Raw genomic sequence first — 19,786 nt, forward strand, 5'->3', positions numbered from 1 at the left:
AAACATCTGCCGACGCCTGCGGACCGGCCGACATGGCGGCGGCGGCGGCGGCGGCGGCGGCGGCGGCGCTGGCGCGGCTCGCGGCGGCCTTCCTGCTCCTCGCGGCCCAGGTGAGGCTGCGTCGGCCCCGCCGGCCCCGCCGGCTGCGGCACCCGGGCCCCCTGCCCCGGCCCCGCGCAAGCCCCGACTGGTCTGGCCTGGGGGCCCGCCTCGGGTTTGCGCGCCTCCAGCGCGGGTGGCCCGCGGGCCCGGAGCTCGGCCGTGACCTTGCGGGCCTGTCCCCGGCCAGCCTCTCTTTCCTGCCTTGGAGCCTTCCCCAGCTGCAGCGTCACTCAGCTGTGCCGGGGCCTGAAGTTTGGGAATTCCCTTACCTCCTCAGGCCCTGCTCTGTCTCGAGGTCTCCAACCGCCGCCGGGGGCGCCGCTGCCTGGCCCCGTGGCCTTGGGCAGGGGGCTGCCCCTCCCCGAGCCTCAGTTTCCCCTTGCGCGCGTTGTTAGCGCCCACCCCCGTGGTTGCGGTGAGCCGTCCAACGCGGCACCCAGTGCCCGACTGTGTCCGGGAGCGGCAAGGGGCCCATCCTGGGAGTGGGGTCGAATCGCCGTCCTGCATTTTGTCCCGTGACCTTGGGCAAGGGAGGTCCCCCCTCTTTGGCCGTCTGTTGCTCTTCTGCAAAAGGAAGAGAGGAGCACAGCGAGGATCGAGCGAGATGATGCATGGGGTGATTTACGTGCGGCGTGCATCTTCTTGGGCACTTAAGTGAAGGGTCTCCCCGGGGAGTGGGGGACCTGCCATGAGCCGGCTGATGTACATTATCATAAGCGCCTTTTTTATTTTCAAGTCCTCTCTTCCCTGGGTTATGCAGTTCAGGGAATGGTGTCCCTACAGCCCTGCACCCACAGCCATTAACCTTGATGTTTCCCAGCCCACCACCTCCACCGTATCTCCTGGTGGCCGGTGTTCTCTCTGTGGTCACTTTCGTCTCCCGCATTCTCCAATCCATCCTGGACACAGCAGGAGTGACCTCTTTGAAAGTGTGTCAGGTCTCATGGCATCCAGATGAGAGCCTTCCCACGGCTTTCAGTGCATTTGGGAGGCCTCTGTGGTTTGGCTGCTTGGGAAGAAACTTCCTCTCCTTTTCTATTTGCAGAGGGCACTCAGTTCTCTGGTCTTCCCCGTTTCCCTGGGATGCCCCTGGTCATCCTTGTGGTCTCAGCTTGCTTGTTCTTCCCTCCTCCCCAGAGACGCTCTCTGGGACGCCCCCTCCCCAGCCCCCAGCACTCCTCCTGATGCTGCTCGCTCATTTTCTTGTCTGAGCAAGCTGAGGGCAGGGACTTTGAGCTCTCCAGACATTTTGAAGGAGAACAAAGTGAGAAGTGGACAAAGGGCAATGGGAGCACCATGGAGAGAGGGACCTGGTTTGCTTGGGGAGGCTTTTCAGAAGCAGAGGCACCTAAAGGGTGTTCTGAAGGGTGGATAAGAGTTTGCCAGGTCTCTCTCTCTCTCTCTCTCTCTCTCTCTCTCTCTCCATCTCTCTTTGTCTCTCTCTCTCTCTCTCTCTCTCTCTCTCTCTCTCACACACACACACATACGCACACACCAAAAAAAAAAAAAAAAAAGTCCACGCTCCTGGATAGGAAGAACAAATATTGTTAAAATGTCGCTAACTACCGAAAGCAATCTACATATTCAATGCATTACCTATCAGAATAACACCAGCATTCTTCATGGAGCTAGAACAAACAATCCCTACAATTTGTACGGAACCGGAAGAGACCCCGAATAGCCAACGCAATCCTAAAAAAGAAAACTAAGGCTGGAGGCATCACAATCCCAGACTTCAAGCTGTATTACAAAGCTGTAGTCATCAAGACAGTATGGTACTGGGACAAAAACAGACACTTAGATCAATGGAACAGAATAGAGAACCCAGAAATGGACCCACAGACGTATGGCCAACTAACCTTTGACAAAGCAGGAAAGAATATCCAGTGGAATAAAGACAGTCTCTTCAGCAAGTGGTGCTGGGAAAACTGGACGGCGACAGGCAGAAAAATGAACCTGGACCGCTTTCTTAAACGAGACACAAAAATAAACTCAAAATGGATGGCAGACCTAAACGTAAGACAGGAAGCCATCAAAATCTGAGGAGAAAGCAGGCAAAAACCTCTTTGATCTTGGCCGCAGCAACTTCTTACTCAACACTGGAGACCCTTGTCTCCAGAGGCAAGGGAAACAAAAGCAAAAATGAACTACTGGGACCTCATCCAAATAAAAAGCTTCTGCATAGCGAAGGAAACGATCAGGAAAACTGAAAGGCAGCTGACAGAATGGGAAAAGATATTTGCAAATGACATATCAGATAAAGGGTTGGTATCCAAAATCTATAAAGAACTTATCAAACTCAACACCCAAAAAACAAATAATCCATGGGCAAAAGACCAGTCTTTTCTGAACAGACACTTCTGAGCAGACACTTCTCCAAAGAAGACAACCAGATGGCCAACTGACACATGAAAAAATGCTCCACATCACTCATCATCAGGGAAAGACAAATCAAAACCACAAGGAGATACCACCTCGCCCCTGTCAGAATGGCTAACATTAACAACTCAGGCAACACAGATGTTGGCGAGGATGCAGACGAAGAGGATCTCTTTTGCACTGCTGGTGGGAAACAGCCACTCTGGAAAACAGTCTGGAGCTTCCTCAAGAAACGAAAAATAGGGGCGCCTGGGTGGCGCAGTCGGTTGGGCGTCCGACTTCAGCCAGGTCACGATCTCGCGGTCCGTGAGTTCGAGCCCCGCGTCAGGCTCTGGGCTGATGGCTCGGAGCCTGGAGCCTGTTTCCGATTCTGTGTCTCCCTCTCTCTCTGCCCCTCCCCCGTTCATGCTCTGTCTCTCTCTGTCCCAAAAATAAATAAAAAACGGTTGAAAAAAAAAAAAAAAAGAAACGAAAAATAGAACTACCCTACAACCCAGCAATTGCACTACTAGGCATTTATCCACGGGATACAGGTGTGCTGTTTCGAAGGGACACTTGCACCCCTGTGTTTATAGCAGCCCTATCAACAATAGCCAAAGTATGGAAAGAGCCCAAATGTTCATTGACGGATGAATGGATAAAGAAGATGTGGTATATATATACAATGGAGTATTACTCAGCAGTCAAGAAGAATGAAAGCTTGCCATTTGCAACAATGTGGATAGAACTAGAGTGTATTATGCTAAGTGAAATTAGTGAGAGAAAGACAAATATGTGACTTCACTCGTGGAAGGGAAGCAAAAATAATATAAATACAGGGAGGGGGACAAAATAGAAGACTTTTTTTTTTTAATGTTTATTTTTGAGAGAGACAGAGACAGAGTAGAAGCGGGGTGGGGCAGAGAGAGAGACACAGGATCTGAAGCAGGCTCCAGGCTCTGAGCTGTCTGCACAGAGCCTGACGTGGGGTTTGAACTCAAGAACCGTGAGATCATGACCTGGGCCCAAGTCAGACGCTTAACCAACTGAGCCACTCAGGCGCCCCAAGAGACTCTTAAAGATAGAGAACAAACTGAGGGCTGCTGGAGGGGTTGCGGGTGGGGGGATGCGCTAAGTGGACGAGGGGCATTAAGGAGGACACTTGTTGGGATGAGCGCTCAGTGTTATACGTAGGGGATGAATCACTGAATTCTACTGAAATCATTGCACTATATGCTAACTAACTTGGATGCAAATTAAAAATAAATATATTATTTTAAAAAAACGGGGAAGATAAAAGCCGAAGCAAATGTGACAAAATATTAAAGTGAGTTGAGGGGTGTCTGGGTGGCTCAGTTGGTTAAGCGTCTAGCTTGGGCTCAGGTCATGATCTCACAGTTCGTGAGTTCGAGCCCCATGTCGGGCTCTGTGCTGACAGAGCCTGGAGCCTGTTTCGGATTCTGTGCCTCCCTCTCTCTCTGCCCCTCCCCTGCTCACACTCTGTCTCTCTTTCAAAAATAAACAATAAACAAATACAGTGAGTTGAGCTGAGTACGTATTTCATACTGTCTCATAATATAGTTATTTTATAATAAAAATAAAATTGTAGTAAGTAAATAATACGAAATTAAATCAGTAAATAACTTCACATTAAAAAAGAAAAAAAGTTTGCCAGGTCTCAAGGCAGAGGGAGGGTGTTGCCGGTGATGGGAGGGGCTTGAACAGGGGTGGAGGTGTGAGAGCTGATGTTTTATTTTGAGAAGGTGAAGAGGCCACTTTGGTGTGTAGGATGATATCATGCTCACGCCCTGAGAGCCCTGAGAAAGACGACACCCCCAAGGAGGCCCTTCGGATGCGCTTGAAGGAGGCTCGGCGGGAGGGCAGGGGGAGGGGCAGCGGTGGGCGTGGCTGGCGGCCGAGGGTAAAGGGCAGGCTTTCGCAGCGGCCTCCTGGGCGGACGGAGGAGGGCAGTGCTCCCGGTGCTGGGGCGTTCGGGCTCTCTCCGGGGCCTCGACCTGCGCGCCAGCCGCGGAGAGCTTTGTGCGTGCCCTTCGCGGAACACGGCCCGGTCGGGTCTGTTGGCCGTGAGACGGGGCAGACGGCCTTGTGGCGTGCGGGTGTGGCTCTCTCTAGAAGTTTGGGTCCTGCTGCCTGGGAAGAAGACTAGCTTTCCACCGGGTAGGAGGCTGCTTGCCGACAGCCCTGAATTCATTTGCTACCATTTTGTGACCCTGGCTGGGGGACTCCCCAGATAGACACATCTCCCCCAGTGGCTACCGGAAGTGTACTGTCAAGGCCAGTAACAGACCCGGAGCAAAGTTGGTTCCCTCCCGGCCCGGGTACTCCCTTCCCCCTCCGCCACCTGTCTCCCCTCCTCTACTGGTCCCCACCTCCCCACCTGTCCCCTCTGCTCCTCCTGCACCTGTCTTCCTCTCCTCTATCAGCCCAGGCCCTCCTCCACCTGTCCCCTCTTCTCCACCTGTCTTCACTCCTCCTCCATCTGTCCCCTCTTCTCCATCTGTCCTCACTCCTCCACCTGTCCCCTCTTCTCCACCTGTCCCCTCTTCTCCACCTGTCCCCTCTTTTCCATCTGTCCCCTCTGCCCCTCCTCCACCTGTCACCACCCCTCCTCTGCCTCAGCATCTCCAAGCTTCCTGGGTTCTTATTTCTCCCCCCTCTCCTCCTAAGACCTACCAAGTCTTAGAGGGGAGGCTGCTTCTGGCCTGGACGCATTCACTCTTCTCAGACCCCCTGATGGGAATGCATTCGCGGTCCCCCTGAGTCACGGTCTCCCTCGCCATTCCTGAACCTACTTGGTGGCCGTGACACGTCGGAAGGCGGCCTGTCCGTTATCCCGTTATCCCAGACCGGGACTGGCCAAGCACCACTTGTGGCATATGGGGTCCTTTTGAGGAACATCTTCTGGTTCCTTTAACTCCGTGGGGGAGGAGACTGTACGCGGGCATCTGACGGAAGCACAGGTTGATTTAGCAGGAGGCTGCTTGTGCCAAGAGTGGGGACGGACGTCTGTGCTCTGCAGTGACCTTTCTGGAAGCTTCTACTCGTTCCCCCTTTACACACGTGACATTTTTCTCCAACAACCTGGGTCCCACCACAGATCAGGGGTCAGCAAAGGTGTCCCGCAAAGGCCCAGATGGTGAATATTTCTGGCTTTGTGGGCCACGTGGTCTGTGTAGCCACTGCCCGGCTCTGCCGTGGTCACTGAGAGCAGCCGGAGGCCCTGCGCACAGGAGCGGGTGGCCGCGCTCCAATGAAACGTATTCAGGAGCACGGAAGGTGGGGCGCAGGAGGCCGGTGGGTTGGGGATCGGATGTGCTCCATAGTGGCCCACGGTGAGGAGGTGCGGGGGTCCTGAACGCGGGGTGGCCCATTGGAAAGAGCAGACGGCCAGGCACAGTACGCGGGGCCTCAGCCAGGCTGAGGGATGCCCTTGGGGCACAGTCTGGTGGGAAGAATCTGGAAGAGGGGGACATTAGGAGTTAGGAAGTTCTGTCTCTGGTGGAGGGACTGAGGTGAGCGGAGGTTGGCCAGGGCAGGTCGGGGAAGGACACAGCCTTAGCGAGATGCTAGGGGACCTCCGGTCAGCCTCGGGCAGCCCCTGGCCCTGTTGCCACGAGCCCGGGTTCTTAGAGCTGGGTGCTGTGTTAAGCACGGCTTCACAGAGCACACCCAGCAGTCCGCGTGGCCTTGGGTCCCTGGCTCAAGGCGGCAGACGGAAACGTCAGAGTGGAGATGCCAGCTGGAAGAGAGGTGGCCGGGTGCCTCGGAGAAGCGCAGGGTGGACACCCAGTGCCTCCTGTTGGCCTCCAGGTTGCGGGTTTGGGAGGCCCGGGGGTCGGTCCACGCTCCCGCCGCCACAAGTGACCAGGGCCCGGGTGAGAAGCTCCCGGAACAGCCGGGGCCTTGCTGTGTTCCCACCGAGGCTCTGGCCGGATGAAAGCCCGTCAGGGCCCCAGGCCTGGTGTTGGGAGCCGTGAGCCATCAGGACCCTCGGCCCCGACGGTGAGGTGTGTGTCTGGCGGTGCCAGCTGGGTCCCGCCGGTGCACGTGTGTCTCCTTGGCAGATTCTTGGGGTACCAAGGAGTGAGTTTTCCATCTCGGCCTTGAGGTGTTTGCAGCCCACGGGGAGCACGAGCTAGAGACACGGGGGCCCTAAGAGCCCTAGGTGCGCACAGCAGGATTCGGGGGTCAGGCGGGCGCAGGGCCCCCTGGGTGTGGTGGCTGGACTCAGCCCCCTGGCACCTCGCACAGGGTGTCTCTCCTGAGACCCCCTCCCCTCTCAGCAGACCCTGGGGAGCTACTCAGACTTGGGGCAAGCCTACCGGCCAGCAGAGCAGCCAAGACCTGGGCGTCACATGCCGCGTGGCCCGCTGGTGACAAAGCCCTCCTGAGGGACAGAGGTCATGCTCTGGGACCCTGCCCCAGGCCAGTGTAGGGGAGGAGGCGGGAGAGGTCTTGCGAATCAAGTCCACCTGACAGCCAGGCAGCGGCTCCAGGGAGGGATGGAGACAGGGAGCGGGGACACCTTTGTGTGATAGAATTGTCACATAGATTAAGCTGGCGTTCAGCAGAAAAGAGGGCTGTCGGCCTCTTCTGTCCCAGGCCCCCAGCCACCCCACGGCCCTCGAGGGCCGTCTAGTGCTCCGAGGACGCGGATCTGCCCCTGTGCCTTGCTTTGAGTTCAGACGAAACTTGCTGGACCCTCCTGACCCTCTGGGGGTGGCCCTTCCCCTCCCTCCTCCTCCCTCCTTCTGGGGAGCCGGGGCTAGGTGTGTGGGGAGGCAGGCTCTGGCAGGGACAACTGTGGGTGCCCTGATGATGACGTCAGCACGACCCTCCTCTGTGGCGAAGTCTGGCAGTTCCCAGCCACGCCCCAGGGCAAGGGGTTCAGTCCTGACCTGGGATCCCACTGGCTCCCAGGATCCCACTGACCGGATCCCACTGGCCGGTCACATCACTGGGTCTGACGCCCCCCCCTGGAAAGTTGGCACCAGGGGCCTGGACCCAGCTGGCCTCGCTGGTCAGTGGCCAGATTTTCCAGGAGCCTGGTTTCCGGGGTCAGGGGCAATCCCCAAACCTGCTGGGGTGCAGAAAAGCTCCTCCAGGCCTCCTGCCTGGCCCTGTGCTCCCGGCCTCTGCCTGGAGCCCCTGGACAGACCCGCTGGCTCCCCATGTCCCCCTCGTGACGGAGCCGTGGGGGTTTCATTCTCCCCGTCCCATCGATCCTTGGAGGGCCCCGTGACGTGGTGCTGTCCCAGCCGTGAGAGCCACGGCCACGGCCAGCACCCAGGTCTCCCTCGAGAAGCTTGTCCCTGCCTTGTTTCTCTGCCATAAGATGATGGATGGCGGTGTCCCATCTGTCCTGTCCAGGGAAGAAACCAGCCCAAACCCTGAGCCGGGGGGTGGGGGTTGTCCTCCTTGTCAAGCCCCGGTGCTGAGCTCTCTGACTTACCGCCCTGTCACCCCAGGTGGCCTGTGAGTACGGCATGGTGCACGTGGTCTCCGAGTCAGGGGGCCCCAGAGGCAAGGACTACTGCATTCTCTACAACCCACAGTGGGCCCACCTGCCCCACGACCTGAGCAAAGCGGTGAGTACCCACTGGGGCGTCCCCTCTGGGGCCCTGCAGGCCCGGAGTGCTCTGGGGTGCCCCCTCCTGACTTGGGGTCCGGTCTGTGTTGCTGGCTGCCACCCTCCGCTCCCCAGCCTGCTGTCTGAGGGGACTGCTACAAGTCTCACCCTGCAGGGAACCAGCTGGAGGACAGAGGAAGGGCCTCAGCTGGGAAACCAACGTGGGGGGCCTGGTCACACTTGAGGGGCTGCTGGGGTCTCAGACGACCGTAGAGGGGCCCCATCACCTCTCCGGGGCTTGGTTTCCTTGGTCAGAAACAAAAGGACGTTCGGGTGGTGTTGAGGCACAGCCCCTGCCGGGGGCGTTGGCCACCCCCCACGTGCTGGATGGGCTCGTGGGTGATTCTCACTGCCGAGGCCACAGCTCCCGCCTGCCCGGCCCGTGTTCCGTTTGCAGTGGGTGCTGGGAAGGTTTCTGGGGGCTTTTCTCTGAGCGCACGCCACCCCCTGCCCCTCCCGTTGGCCTCGCGCTCAGGCGTGTGGACGTGTGTGTGCGTGCGGCCCCCCGCTGACTTTTCTAGATCAGGTGGTGTCAACGCCCCCTTCCCCAGTCCCTCCTGCAGCTGCGGGACTGGACGGCCTCTGTGCTCTGCTCTCCGCCTGACCTCCCGGCCAAAGGCTTCAGCAACCAGATCCCGCTGGTGGCACGGGGAAACTGCACCTTCTACGAGAAAGTGCGGCTGGCCCAGGGCGGCGGGGCGCGCGGGCTGCTCATCGTCAGCAGGGAGACGCTGGTAGGGCCCCGGGGCCTCGAGACCGGGGTTTGGTTTGCTGACCGTGGCTGCGGACGCGTGTCTCTTGGAGGGGGACCTGTCCCTGAGCAGTCGCGGGGGCTCTGGGGAGACCGGATCCCATCTCGCTCTACAAGGCCTCGGGGCAGAGCTTGGGGGGTACCCTCTGAGGAGCAGCTGGCATGGGCCCACATCCCACGCGCCTGCCTCTCCCCTAGGCAGGCTCCCCCCCGCCCCCCCCAGGGCAGAGTGACACCTGAGCAGCCTGACCCCAAGGCTTGAACACGGAAGGAGAGCTTTTCCTCCCCCCGGTGGGGAGGGGCAGACACCGCCCCCCCACACACACACCCACCCTGGCCCAAGCTGCCTCCGGGAGGGCTAGCTCTTCAGGCCGCCTCGCCCTTGGGAAGCCAAGGGCCCCCCTCCTGCCACACCCTCCTCTCGGCCCCCAGGTCCCTCCAGGAGGCAACAAGACACAGTACGAGGAGATCGGCATTCCCGTGGCCCTGCTCAGCTACAAAGACATGCTGGACATTTTCCAGGTAGGGTTTCACACGTCCTCCGGTCTGCGGCTGTTGCCAGGCCGCGAGTGTCTGGCGGGCAGGGCTGGGCAGGGACCCACGAGTGAGGCCGCCCACCCGGGGCTGGTGGTGCCACTGACCGTGGGAACGGAGACGCTGGCCCCAGCGCTCAGAGCACCCAGGCTCCGGGGCCTCTTTGCCGAGCGGCAGCCGGACACTGGCTTCCGGGCCAGACCGGCCGGCCCCGCCCACACGCCGGAGACCCCGAGCTTGGCTCTCCCTGCCCACACACGGCCCCGTCTGACCAGAGGCCTGTGTGCACCCACCATCGGGGGAGTTGTTGGTTCCAGAACAGGCGAGCTTCCAGACACAATTAAAATGGAGATGTTCAATCTTTGTGGAAGCTTCTAGCAACTTGCAGGACATGTCTTGATCCTGATTGCAGCCTCACAGCTCCCCCAAGGGAACCATTGTCGGCCTCCCACATGCTTCCCGGGGCGACGTCCCCGCTCCTGCACGCGCACACGCATCTAGGTTTAGGATTCGTGTCCCCGCACGCGTGTGGGCCCCTTCACCGGACGTCGTGTGACACTTGTTCTGGCAGTTGACTTCTCTGGGGTGGGAGTGGCAGGCGAAGGCTCTCCCCGGGCCCTGGCTCCACGCGTGGGCTGGTCTGGGCTCTCTGGGTGGCCGAGGGGACGGGACAGCAGCCCCCGCCTTGAGCTCTGGTGCCTTCCCCGAGGCAGAGTTTTGGCCGATCGGTGAGGGCAGCGCTGTATGCCCCCAACGAGCCCATGCTGGACTACAACATGGTCATCATCTTCGTCATGGCCGTCGGCACCGTCGCCCTCGGGGGCTACTGGGCCGGGAGTCGGGACGTGAGGAAGTGAGTGTCCCAGGGAGACCTCTCCCTGGCCGCCCAGGGAAGCCCGTGACGTGGTCAGTGCCGGGTTCGGGTCCGCGGGTGGTCCCAGCACTGGCCGAGGGCATCGCGCCACTTTCCGTCGAAAGCGGCCGTCACAGCTTGGCTCCTGGGGCTGGGGCCCGCCTTGCGGCCCCTCGCTGCGTGGTCTCGCGAGGTCCCTGGGGTGGGGTCCGGCTTTCTCGTCGAAGGGACAGCAGGGATGTGTGATGGGCGTGGAGAGGGCGCCCCTCAGCCCCGTGGACCCCCGCGTCCTGCCGCCCCCGCCTGTCCCTCCCTGTTCCTGTGCCGGCCGGCAGGGTGCCCCTGACCCACCTGTGCCTCCCAAGAAGGTACATGAAACACAAGCGGGATGACGGGCCCGAGAAGCAGGAGGACGAGGCCGTGGACGTGACGCCCGTCATGATCTGTGTCTTCGTGGTCATGTGCTGCTCCATGCTGGTGTTGCTGTACTACTTCTACGACCAGCTCGGTGCGCCCCCGGCTCACCAGAGGGACGCTGAGGCCCGTACCCCCACTCCCTGGTCTTGGGTCCCCCGTCCACCCGCTTGCGGGGTTCCACCTGAGAAGTCGGAGGTGGGGTGAACGCGGGCCGCCATCGCCAGCCCGAAGGAGGGGACCTCTGCTCGGGGAAGTGTCCCTCTCATCACCGGGTGCCGGCCACCCAGCTAGGGTGCACCAACGCTTGGAGCCCTTTCTCGGGCGGGGGGCAGGGTGGGAGACCCAGGTGGCCCCCGGCCCTCAACGCTCGCCCCACCCCGCCCCGCAGTCTATGTGATCATAGGGATCTTCTGCCTGTCCTCCTCCACGGGCCTCTACAGCTGCCTGTCTCCACTGGTCCAGAGGCTGCCGTTCGGCAGATGTAGGTAAGCCCCCTGCGGGAGGCCCCTGCCCGGCCCTGCACCCCCAGCGCTGCTCGCTGAGGTCCCACCTTGCCACCTCTCCTCGGCCTGTCCCTGGCGGTCTCCCGTCTCCTGGCCCCTGGAGCTCCAAGCTCTGCTTCAACGGTGCCGAGGACCCCCTCCCTGTCCCGTGGCCCCTAGCCAGCCTGGCGTGGCGTGGGCCGGCCACGCGTGCTCACTCAGTGCGGGCTGGGGCTCGCGGCCTCAGGAGTAGGGCAGAGCAGAGAGGTGGGTGGTGGTTCCCCAGCCTCTCTCTCCCTACATCCCATTCTGGGTCAGGCCCAGTGTCGACACCGGGGCGGAAGTGGGGCAATGTGGATGCACGTGGGTCCAGGGCAGGGGCGGCAGGGCAGGGCCGTGTGGCCGAAGGCGCTGCTGGTCCAGGCCCCTGGGGCTCTCGGCTGCCAGGGGCCAGTGGCCGAGCGCTGGAAGGTTTGAAGGAGGGCAGGGCCGGCTCGGCGCTGGCTTGGGTCTGCCCACCCCCACGTGCCAACCCCTGCTCTGTCTGCCCTGGACCTGGGGGGCCTCCCTTCTAGAAGTCAATTAAGAGGTCAGGGCAGAGTTCAACAGGGAACGGAGGCGGGGGCAGCAGGAGGCCCCGTCAGGATGAGGGGCCCAGGGTTTGGGGCAGGGGTGGAAGTGACCCTCTGGGTGCTGGGTGGAGGTAAGGAACAAGCTGGCCCTGACAGCTGCGCCCCCCCGCCCCCAGGGTCCCCGACAACAGCCTGCCCTACTTTCACAAGCGGCCTCGGGTCAGCATGCTGCTCCTGGCGCTGCTCTGCTTGGCCGTCAGCGTGGTGTGGGGTGTCTTCCGGAACGAGGACCAGTGAGTGCCCCCCACCGCGGGCTGTCCTCAGATGCTCTCTGTGCTCGTCTCCCCGCGACCATGAGCCGGGCTGTGTGGCGGCCAGGTGCCGCCCGCGTCCGGTGTCACTGGGTTTATGGTTCCCGCAAAGCCTCCTGGCCCCGGGCGCCCTGAGCGAGCGCGTGTCCTCCGGGTGCCCGCTGGTGCAGGGACGCCCTGGCCGCCGGCCCCCGACACCTCCTGGCGCTCCCTCCGAGCCTTTTCTGGGGCGGTTAACCGCTCTTGGCCGCGCTGCCGTTTGGAGCCACGACAGATTTAATTGGGCAGAAGGAAAACGTGAAAATATTTTGAGTCCTTTGTACACAAAGGGAACACGAGCTCTCACGGTTAGATTCGAGCCACAAGACTCGCTCTGTTCTTTAAAATTAGAACAGGCCCAGTTCCCTCTGCGTCTGGGCGCCCACTGGCAGCCCGCAAGCCTCCTCTTTGTTCTTTGCGGCTGCCCCGGCCGGGAGATGTTTTCATCCCGGTCTTCTGATGAGTAACCTGGGCCACGGCCTCCTTGCCGCCCCAGCGCGGGCGAGCCTGTGGACCGGGCGGGGTGGCTTGTGTGTGTGGGGGGGGAGCTCCCTGCAGCTGCTGGGGTGACAGTCTTACCCCCCCCCCCCCCCGCCGCCACCTTGCAGTCCCTGAGCCCCCATTTCTGGGACCAAGAGATTTGGTGTAGAACCTGGCTGGTGAGCATTTGGCTTTGCTAAATCACATAAAAAATAGTTTTGAAGCAAACCTGAGTCCAATAGAGTCCAATAGTTGCACAGTGTCCCCACCCCATCCCCCCACCCCGTCCCGTGATGTGGGGGTGAACGGCACCACCCAAGAGAGACAGCCCCGGAGCACGTGCACCCGTTCCTGCCTCACTCCCCCCGCCTGTCCCCCGGCCTTGGTCCCGTGCCTGTGTCTTCACAGCATGGGGTCAGGCTGGGAACGGACAGCTTGCACAAGCTGGGAGCCAAGGTGGCCAAGGAGGGAGCGACCCGCCGGGTCATAGCTCTTGGTGGAGCCCCTGCCCCAGCGGGTGACCACCACTCCGCTCCCCAGGTGGGCCTGGATCCTTCAGGACGCACTGGGCGTCGCCTTCTGCCTCTACATGTTGAAAACCATCCGCCTCCCCACTTTCAAGGTGAGGGTCCCAAGGAGGTGGGGCCGCCGGATGGGAGGGGGCTGTGTCCTCAGGGCGGCTGCAGGCCGGCCCGCCCCCGTGTCCGCCCAGGGTGTCCCGGGTCCCCTGTGGACAGCATGTTCTTCGTGCCTCTGTCCGTCCCGCCACCTCTCTGGTGTCAGGGCTTAAGGATCAGCCGCAGGATCGCCTCCCAGTGTGGCGGCCACGCCAGTGACAGCTTGGCGCTGAGGACGCCCGGGTGGGGCCACAAGGCGGCCGCAGGGCGGGGCCCTTCCCGAGGCCGCCACCGTGGCGGTGCCAGGTCAACTTCCTGCTGGTGAGCCGGCACACACAGGCAAACGGGGGCGGCAGCGCCAGTGCGGGCCCCGTGGGCAGGACCGAGAAGTGCACGGGAAGACGTGAAGAAGGGGCGTCACCGCCCCAAAGCCACAGTGCCGGTCACAGAATGCGTGTCGCTGGAGCCACCTGCCTTCCAGCTTTTCCATCACTCAGAACCGTGGCCTGATTCACGTGCTGCCCTGGTCTCCCGTGGCTCCAGGGGATGGGACTGGATTTGCTCAGATTTGCCCCTAGCTGCTTTGTCCCGTGGGCACGGCTGAGCCTTGTGGGGGGAGGTGGGGGTGGGGACGCGGCCTGGGGGTGTGCGCCGGGGACCCTCTGAGCGCAGCCCCTCAGGACGTCCTCTCCCCAGGCCTGCACGCTGCTGCTGCTGGTGCTCTTTGTCTACGACGTCTTCTTTGTGTTCATCACGCCCTTTCTGACCAAGGTGGGCGCCCCTGCCCTGCCCTGCCGCTGCACCCCCTGCCCCCGTGCCCCTTCTCTGACACCCCCCCCCCTTTGTTAGAGTGGGAACAGCATCATGGTGGAGGTGGCAACCGGGCCCTCGGACTCGGCCACCCACGAGAAGGTACGTAGGGGGCCCCCGGCCGGGGCGCTGCCCGGAGAAGAGGGCTGGGCACGCGCGGCCCCCCGGACACGCCGCTTCCTGCTCCCCCCAGCTCCCCATGGTCCTGAAGGTGCCCCGACTGAACGCTTCGCCGCTGGCCCTGTGTGACCGGCCCTTCTCCCTCCTGGGCTTCGGGGACATCCTGGTGCCAGGTACTGGGGTGCGAGGTGGGCGGCCTTGGGAGTGTCCAGTGGGTGGAGCCCGAGCAGAGCAGGCGGGGTTTGCCCCCTGGGTGGCGGGCTGGCCGCCGGGCCCGTCTGAAAGCAGGGACGGCCGTCACACGGGATGCCGCCGGGCCCACGCGCCTTCTCCCCGCAGGGCTGCTCGTGGCCTACTGCCACAGGTTCGACATCCAGGTGCAGTCGTCCAGGGTCTACTTTGTAGCCTGCACCGTGGGTAAGCGCCCTCCTTGTATCTGTCTGTCCTTCGTTCTGTCCTTGTCCCCCACTTGTTTCTTTGGTTACCAAAGCCATTGCTACAGAATCGACCTGTCCTGTGGAGCCCGATTGCTTTGAGAGTTTTCCAGACCGGCCGGACTGCTCACCTCTGGTCAGCCCTTCTGGAGGAGCAGCGAGCCTGCCCGATGGCGCATGTCCCTGTGCATGCGTGTCCCCCGCCATGGGGGAGGGGCTGCCTGATGACTCCCTCCCCCGTGTCGTGGGCCGCGTGCACAGGCCCCGGCAGCCCACCCAGCAGAGGCGAGGCCCTGTAAATGCCCCTGGTAGCACCAGGACAACCGGGGCTGACCTTCCGGGCGTACTTTGGGGTCGTCTGGGTCTTCCCACCCTGGTTCCTACGGCTGCAGGCACGCCCCCTCGTCCCCTTTGCCGGCCCTAAACCTTCCCTTGGGCTTTACACACCACACTCATCCTTCAGGTACCGTTGCAAGGGCTTTGTGTGTGTGAGCCGCTTGGCCGGTTGTGTGTGTGGTTCCTTGTCGAGCCTGCGGACCTTGCGGGCGGCGGGCGCCTTTCTCCTCCGCAGCCGCAGCCCGCTCCCGTGGACCGCCGGTAAGTGACGCACAGCTCTCCCCGGAGGTGAGGACCGCCGAGCGAGCCGCGATCTCGGAGGAGGTTACTGTAGCCTAACTCCTCGAGGAGACGGTTGCGGATTTACCGCTGCGGGATTAGCGCAAAGAGCGCCTGCATGCCGGCCCTCGGGTTCAGCAGCGTGTGCGTGCGTGACTGTGTGTGCAAGTACGTGTGTGTGCGTGCACAGACGCGCGCCCTTCTATGCTGGCGCTCACGTATGGAACCGACATGCGGGATTTATTCAGACCTTCGCCCCTCGGGGCTCCGTCGGGTATCTCATGAGAATGGAAACAGCCTTTCGCACAATCACAGCTTGTTATGAACATTTGCTTTTGTAACTTTGTGCGGACGTTACTCTTCTCCAGAACTCTCTTCCTAGCTAAAGGCTGAGCAGACAGGTGCTCAGGCAGTTAACGGGCCTTTCTCTCGCTGCCCCTGTGGCTCCAGACCCGGGGCGCAGCCGTGGAGCGTTGCTCATTCCCCCCTTCTCGCTGGCGCCCGGTGGGACCGGACAGGGGTGTGTGTGCCGGAAGACGCAGGCGCGTCCGTGCGCAGGCAGGCAGCCCCCTGCCTGCCCCGGGTGCCCCATGCGCTACCGTGTGGCGGGCGCCCCGCCTCTCCGGTCCCCGTTCTGGCACCCCGGCCACAGGCGGGTGCTGGGCCGCGGGGCCACCCGTGGGGGTAACACGCCGCCCGTCTCTCCCTGCAGCCTACGGGATCGGCCTCCTGGTGACGTTCATGGCGCTGGCCCTCATGCAGCGCGGCCAGCCCGCCCTCCTCTACCTGGTGCCCTGCACGCTGATGATAAGCTGCGCCCTGGCGCTCTGGCGCAGGGAGCTGGGCATGTTCTGGACGGGCAGCGGCTTTGCGGTGAATACCCGTTTGCTATGACTGTCTGCGAGAAATAATAACCCAATAAGCCCTAACTAGAGTTAAAGTTGAGTAAAACCTCCTAGTTTCACGACTAAACCCCACGGCCTCTGTCCCCGTTCCCAGAAGGTTCTGTTTGGCGTCCTGTCCGTGTAGCTCTGAAGGGTCCGAGCCGTCCCAGCAGAGGGGACGCGCTTGTGCCGTCCCACTGGGCGTGGCTTGAGGATGGTGCTAACAGCCCTTTACTAAAGGTGCCAGTCCCGAGGGACCGTAACACCCCAAATGATGGGATACTGGCTTCCGGCTGCTTCAGCCCTTGGGAACACAGTGCCGAGCTGGGGGGGCCACCGAGGTCCTCTGCCAGGGTGGGGGCTGTCCGCCCAGGACGGGGAAAGGGCAGGGGGCCCGGGGGCGAGCTGTGCAAGCCCAGGTGGAGGAACCAAGCTCAGCCTGTGGCGCCACCGCCCCCCTCGTGGAGTGGATCACGGCCAGTGGCTCGCTGTTCCTGGTTTTTGAGACAGAAGAGGAGAGGGACGGAGGCCAGTCTTGGTGCAGCGCAGCAGAGTCGATGGGACGAGGGCACGTGTTTCGGTGGCGCAGGGACAGAGCTGACGCCCTGTGGGTATGGAAAGGCTGCGGCTGCCTCCGCCACCTGCTGCCCTGTCAGTAGCACACAGAGGTGGGCGGCACTGGGACCAGCCTTGTCAGTTACAGGAGCTCCTGAGTGTGACATGTGTCCCTCTGGAGCGCTGCTGGTTGAGCGTGGTGTTACCGTGCCAGGTTTTTTGGAAGTTGAAACTCGCACCCTCTCCGTCCTGGCCTAGAGGCGCCGAACGGAGCAGGGCCCCAGGTTAACCTGATAGATGAACCAGATAATGTAACCTATGATAGGGCCTTGGGCCCTCCCGCGGGCCCTCGGGGAAACGCTCCCGGCTTCATCGCCCACCGTCCTCAGAGGCTCTCAGTCCCGAGGAGTGCTGGCTTTGCCACAGGGCAAAGTTCTGGAAGGTTCAGGAGGCAGGGGGAAAAGGCTCAGCGTTTCTGCATCGGGTCACCGGCCTGTGGTCCCGCCTTCTGGCTGGTGCTACTTGGCCCCAAGGGAAGGTGGCTCCTGGGTCTGGAGCTGGACCCTCGGGGGACGGTGACTCATCCGCCCTCCCCTGTCCACTGTCCCCGGGCTTTCCTGTCCTCGTCCCACGCCTGACTGTGGCCTCTTCTCTTACAGAAGGACCTACCTCAGTCTCCTTGGGCGGCGTCTTCAGCCGACGGCCCCCAGCCCCAGATGGACTCAGACACTGGCCTCTCCCAGCCGCCTCCAGGCGAAGGACTGGCCAAGTGCTCCCTGCCCACGAAGCAGCCCCCGGCATCGTCTGCGCCCGAGGAGACCGGGGCCAGAGCACCCCCCCAGGAGCCCACGAGCCCAGCCAGCCGCACCCCTGAACCCACAGGCCCGGTAGGCACCTCGGCCTAGATGATGGCGCAGACTCTCGGGCCCTCGCTGCTGCCCCTCTGCGCCGAGAGACCCCGAGACTGGACGTGCTCGGCCCTCCCCCCCCAACTTGGTGCTCTGGTCTGGCCGATGTCCCCGCTGTTACTCCTCCTTGAGCAGAGCCCAGCTGCACCCTGGACCCTCTCCAGCTCCTGCTCCCGGCTCGAGTGGCTGCCGTGAGCCCCCGGACCGACGAGGTCACCCATGTGGAGCGCCCAGCTCCACGGTCTTGCCTGTCAACTCGGTGGTTCCTCGGAAAGGGCAGGAAGTGCCGCCTCCGACCGCCCACGGCTGCAGATCCGCCCACATCTGGTGCTTACCTTGCCGCCACTTCCCTCAGGTTCTCTCCTGTGCCGCGCCTGCGCGTCCCCAGGGACGCCGGCCAGCAGAGCCCAGTCCGGCCCCTGGGCCCTGGATGTCTGGACTCAGGATGCGGGCCCGGCTGGCCGGGTCGGACCTGCCTCTGTGTCGGCAGGGACTGAAAGCGGCGCCCGGCGTGATGGGCCACCCCTCTCGGGCCCGCCTGGCTCTCCCAGCAGCCAGGGCCGCCCATGCCTGCGCTCCAGCTTCTCCGCCTCTTAATAAACGGCCATGACTCGTTGAGCTCCGTAGTGTCACCTCTTGGGTGTGAGTCTCTCGGACCCCCCTTGTTGGGGCGGGTGGGTGCCAGGCCGCACCCTCCACGGCGGCTGTGTCTTCTGTGTGGGCTCCGTTTGGTCTTTCAGCTTAGAGGGACTGGGGAGGGGGGCACCGTCCTCTCGGCATCTGCACATTCTCAACCCCACCCCGGACCGGCCTCTAGCGACACCACCGGCCGGGCGAGCATACTTTTTATTTAAACCGCCCAGGAGTTTCTGCAACGTGGAGAGTATTCTGGAATCGGCATTTTGTCTTCTACCTCACCGACAGGGTTCTCCGAACGTCAGGACAGAAATGCCGCGGTGCGGCGGCCCCCGTGCCAGGGCCATGCCTGTCTACGCAGCTTACAGACTCAAGTTCAGAAAGACATAGACCCTCCAGCCGCACGGTCCCAGCTGTCCCCGACGTGTCTGCTGATCAGTTGTAGACAGCAGGCAGGGGGTCAACCATGATCCATTCCAGAAAATACCAGCACCAGACAGACTCACAGCCTTTGTCAGCCATGCTTCTCTAGAAGAAATGGTTATTCCAAAAAAAAAAAAAAACAACAGACGTTTTCCACCTGTTTCTGTGTGTCTCTTAAAAAAACAGGTGACCTGGGAGGGAGACCAGCTGGACCTGCCGGCCCCAGAGAGCCCCTGACTCGGAGGCCGGAGCTGGGGTGCAGCCCTGGGCGGCCGGGGTGCCAGGCCTGAGTGGCCCCCTTTGCACATCGGCCCACACCTTACTCTAAGCCATTTTGTATGTCGGTGTAGGAGCCGGGATCTCTCTGTGTCTTCTGTGTTTGACAAACATCAAGGAATTCAAGGCGGCTGTTAGTTCCTGAAGCTTCCATTTGCAGTTTTTGCCTTCTGTATTTTTGAAGGGGAACAGAGCATGAGTGGGGGAGGGACAGAGAGAGAGACAGAGACAGAATCCTAAGCACACTCCACTCCAGGCTCTGAGCTGTCGGCACTGAGCCCGCCGCGGGGCTGGAACCCAGGAGCCGCGAGATCATGACCAGAGTTGGGCGTTCGACCGACTGAGCTCCCCCCAGGCGCCCTGACACAGCTTTTGATAGTTGTTGCTTGGCTCTCATCTTTTCCACAGTGTGGCAGCTGGCGGAGCCCGGCCCGGCAGGATGGGAGTGGCCTGGTCCGCGAGGATGGCCACACCGCCCCGGGGAGCGCGTCCATACCGCCCACTGGAGCCGAGCGGGACTGCTGTCCTATTTCCTGGCACTGGAGAGTCGAAGGAAGCCCAGTCAGCGCTCAGTCCACCCCGTGTTCCGGGCCATCGCTTGTCCGTGGTGATGTAAGCAGCGTGGCGGGGATCCGCACCCCGCGGACTTCGTGAAGAGCCAGCCAGCGTGTTTGGGGTCTTCCAGGCCACCCACTCCCTGCCACAACTCAGCCCTGCTGCCATAACCCAAGCGTCACAGCACGTGGCGGGCAGGCGTGCCCGTGGCCAGGGCGCTGACGGACACAGAGATGTGCCTTCCGAGTGGTGGTCAGAGGTCACGTGATAGCCTCCTTTCGGTATTTTTCAACTAGTCGACACAGTGAAGCCCTTTCTTTGCCGGCATCTTCCAAGGGCGGCGGGCCCACCCCCGGCTGTGCCGCCCACGGTGTGAGCGGTGCCTCTGCTCTGCTGCGGAGAGA

At 62.0% G+C, this 19,786-nt stretch overlaps 1 protein-coding gene across 6 annotated transcripts; it reads left to right on the forward strand.

Moving 5' to 3' along the window:
* Positions 1-2: 2 nt before the first annotated feature.
* Positions 3-18,110, forward strand: SPPL2B (signal peptide peptidase like 2B). 6 transcript variants are annotated; one of them, XM_042927902.1, is made up of 16 exons: positions 3-110; positions 7,950-8,069; positions 8,632-8,844; positions 9,294-9,383; positions 10,109-10,248; positions 10,614-10,756; positions 11,054-11,150; positions 11,896-12,012; positions 13,090-13,171; positions 13,863-13,937; positions 14,016-14,078; positions 14,170-14,269; positions 14,436-14,513; positions 15,858-16,018; positions 16,540-16,640; positions 17,244-18,110. In XM_042927902.1, exons 1-16 carry the CDS (start codon positions 33-35, stop codon positions 17,473-17,475), a joined length of 1,890 nt encoding a protein of 629 aa, XP_042783836.1. In that variant the 5' UTR covers positions 3-32; the 3' UTR covers positions 17,476-18,110. The 6 variants fall into 6 exon arrangements, with proteins under 6 accessions (XP_042783836.1, XP_042783837.1, XP_042783838.1 ...); XM_042927903.1 differs by having other exon boundaries at positions 10,617-10,756; XM_042927904.1 differs by having other exon boundaries at positions 8,662-8,844.
* The last annotated feature ends 1,676 nt before the right edge of the window (positions 18,111-19,786 follow it).

Source organism: Panthera leo, chromosome A2 (assembly GCF_018350215.1).
Source record: "Panthera leo isolate Ple1 chromosome A2, P.leo_Ple1_pat1.1, whole genome shotgun sequence".
NCBI classification, from domain to species: domain Eukaryota; kingdom Metazoa; phylum Chordata; class Mammalia; order Carnivora; family Felidae; genus Panthera; species Panthera leo.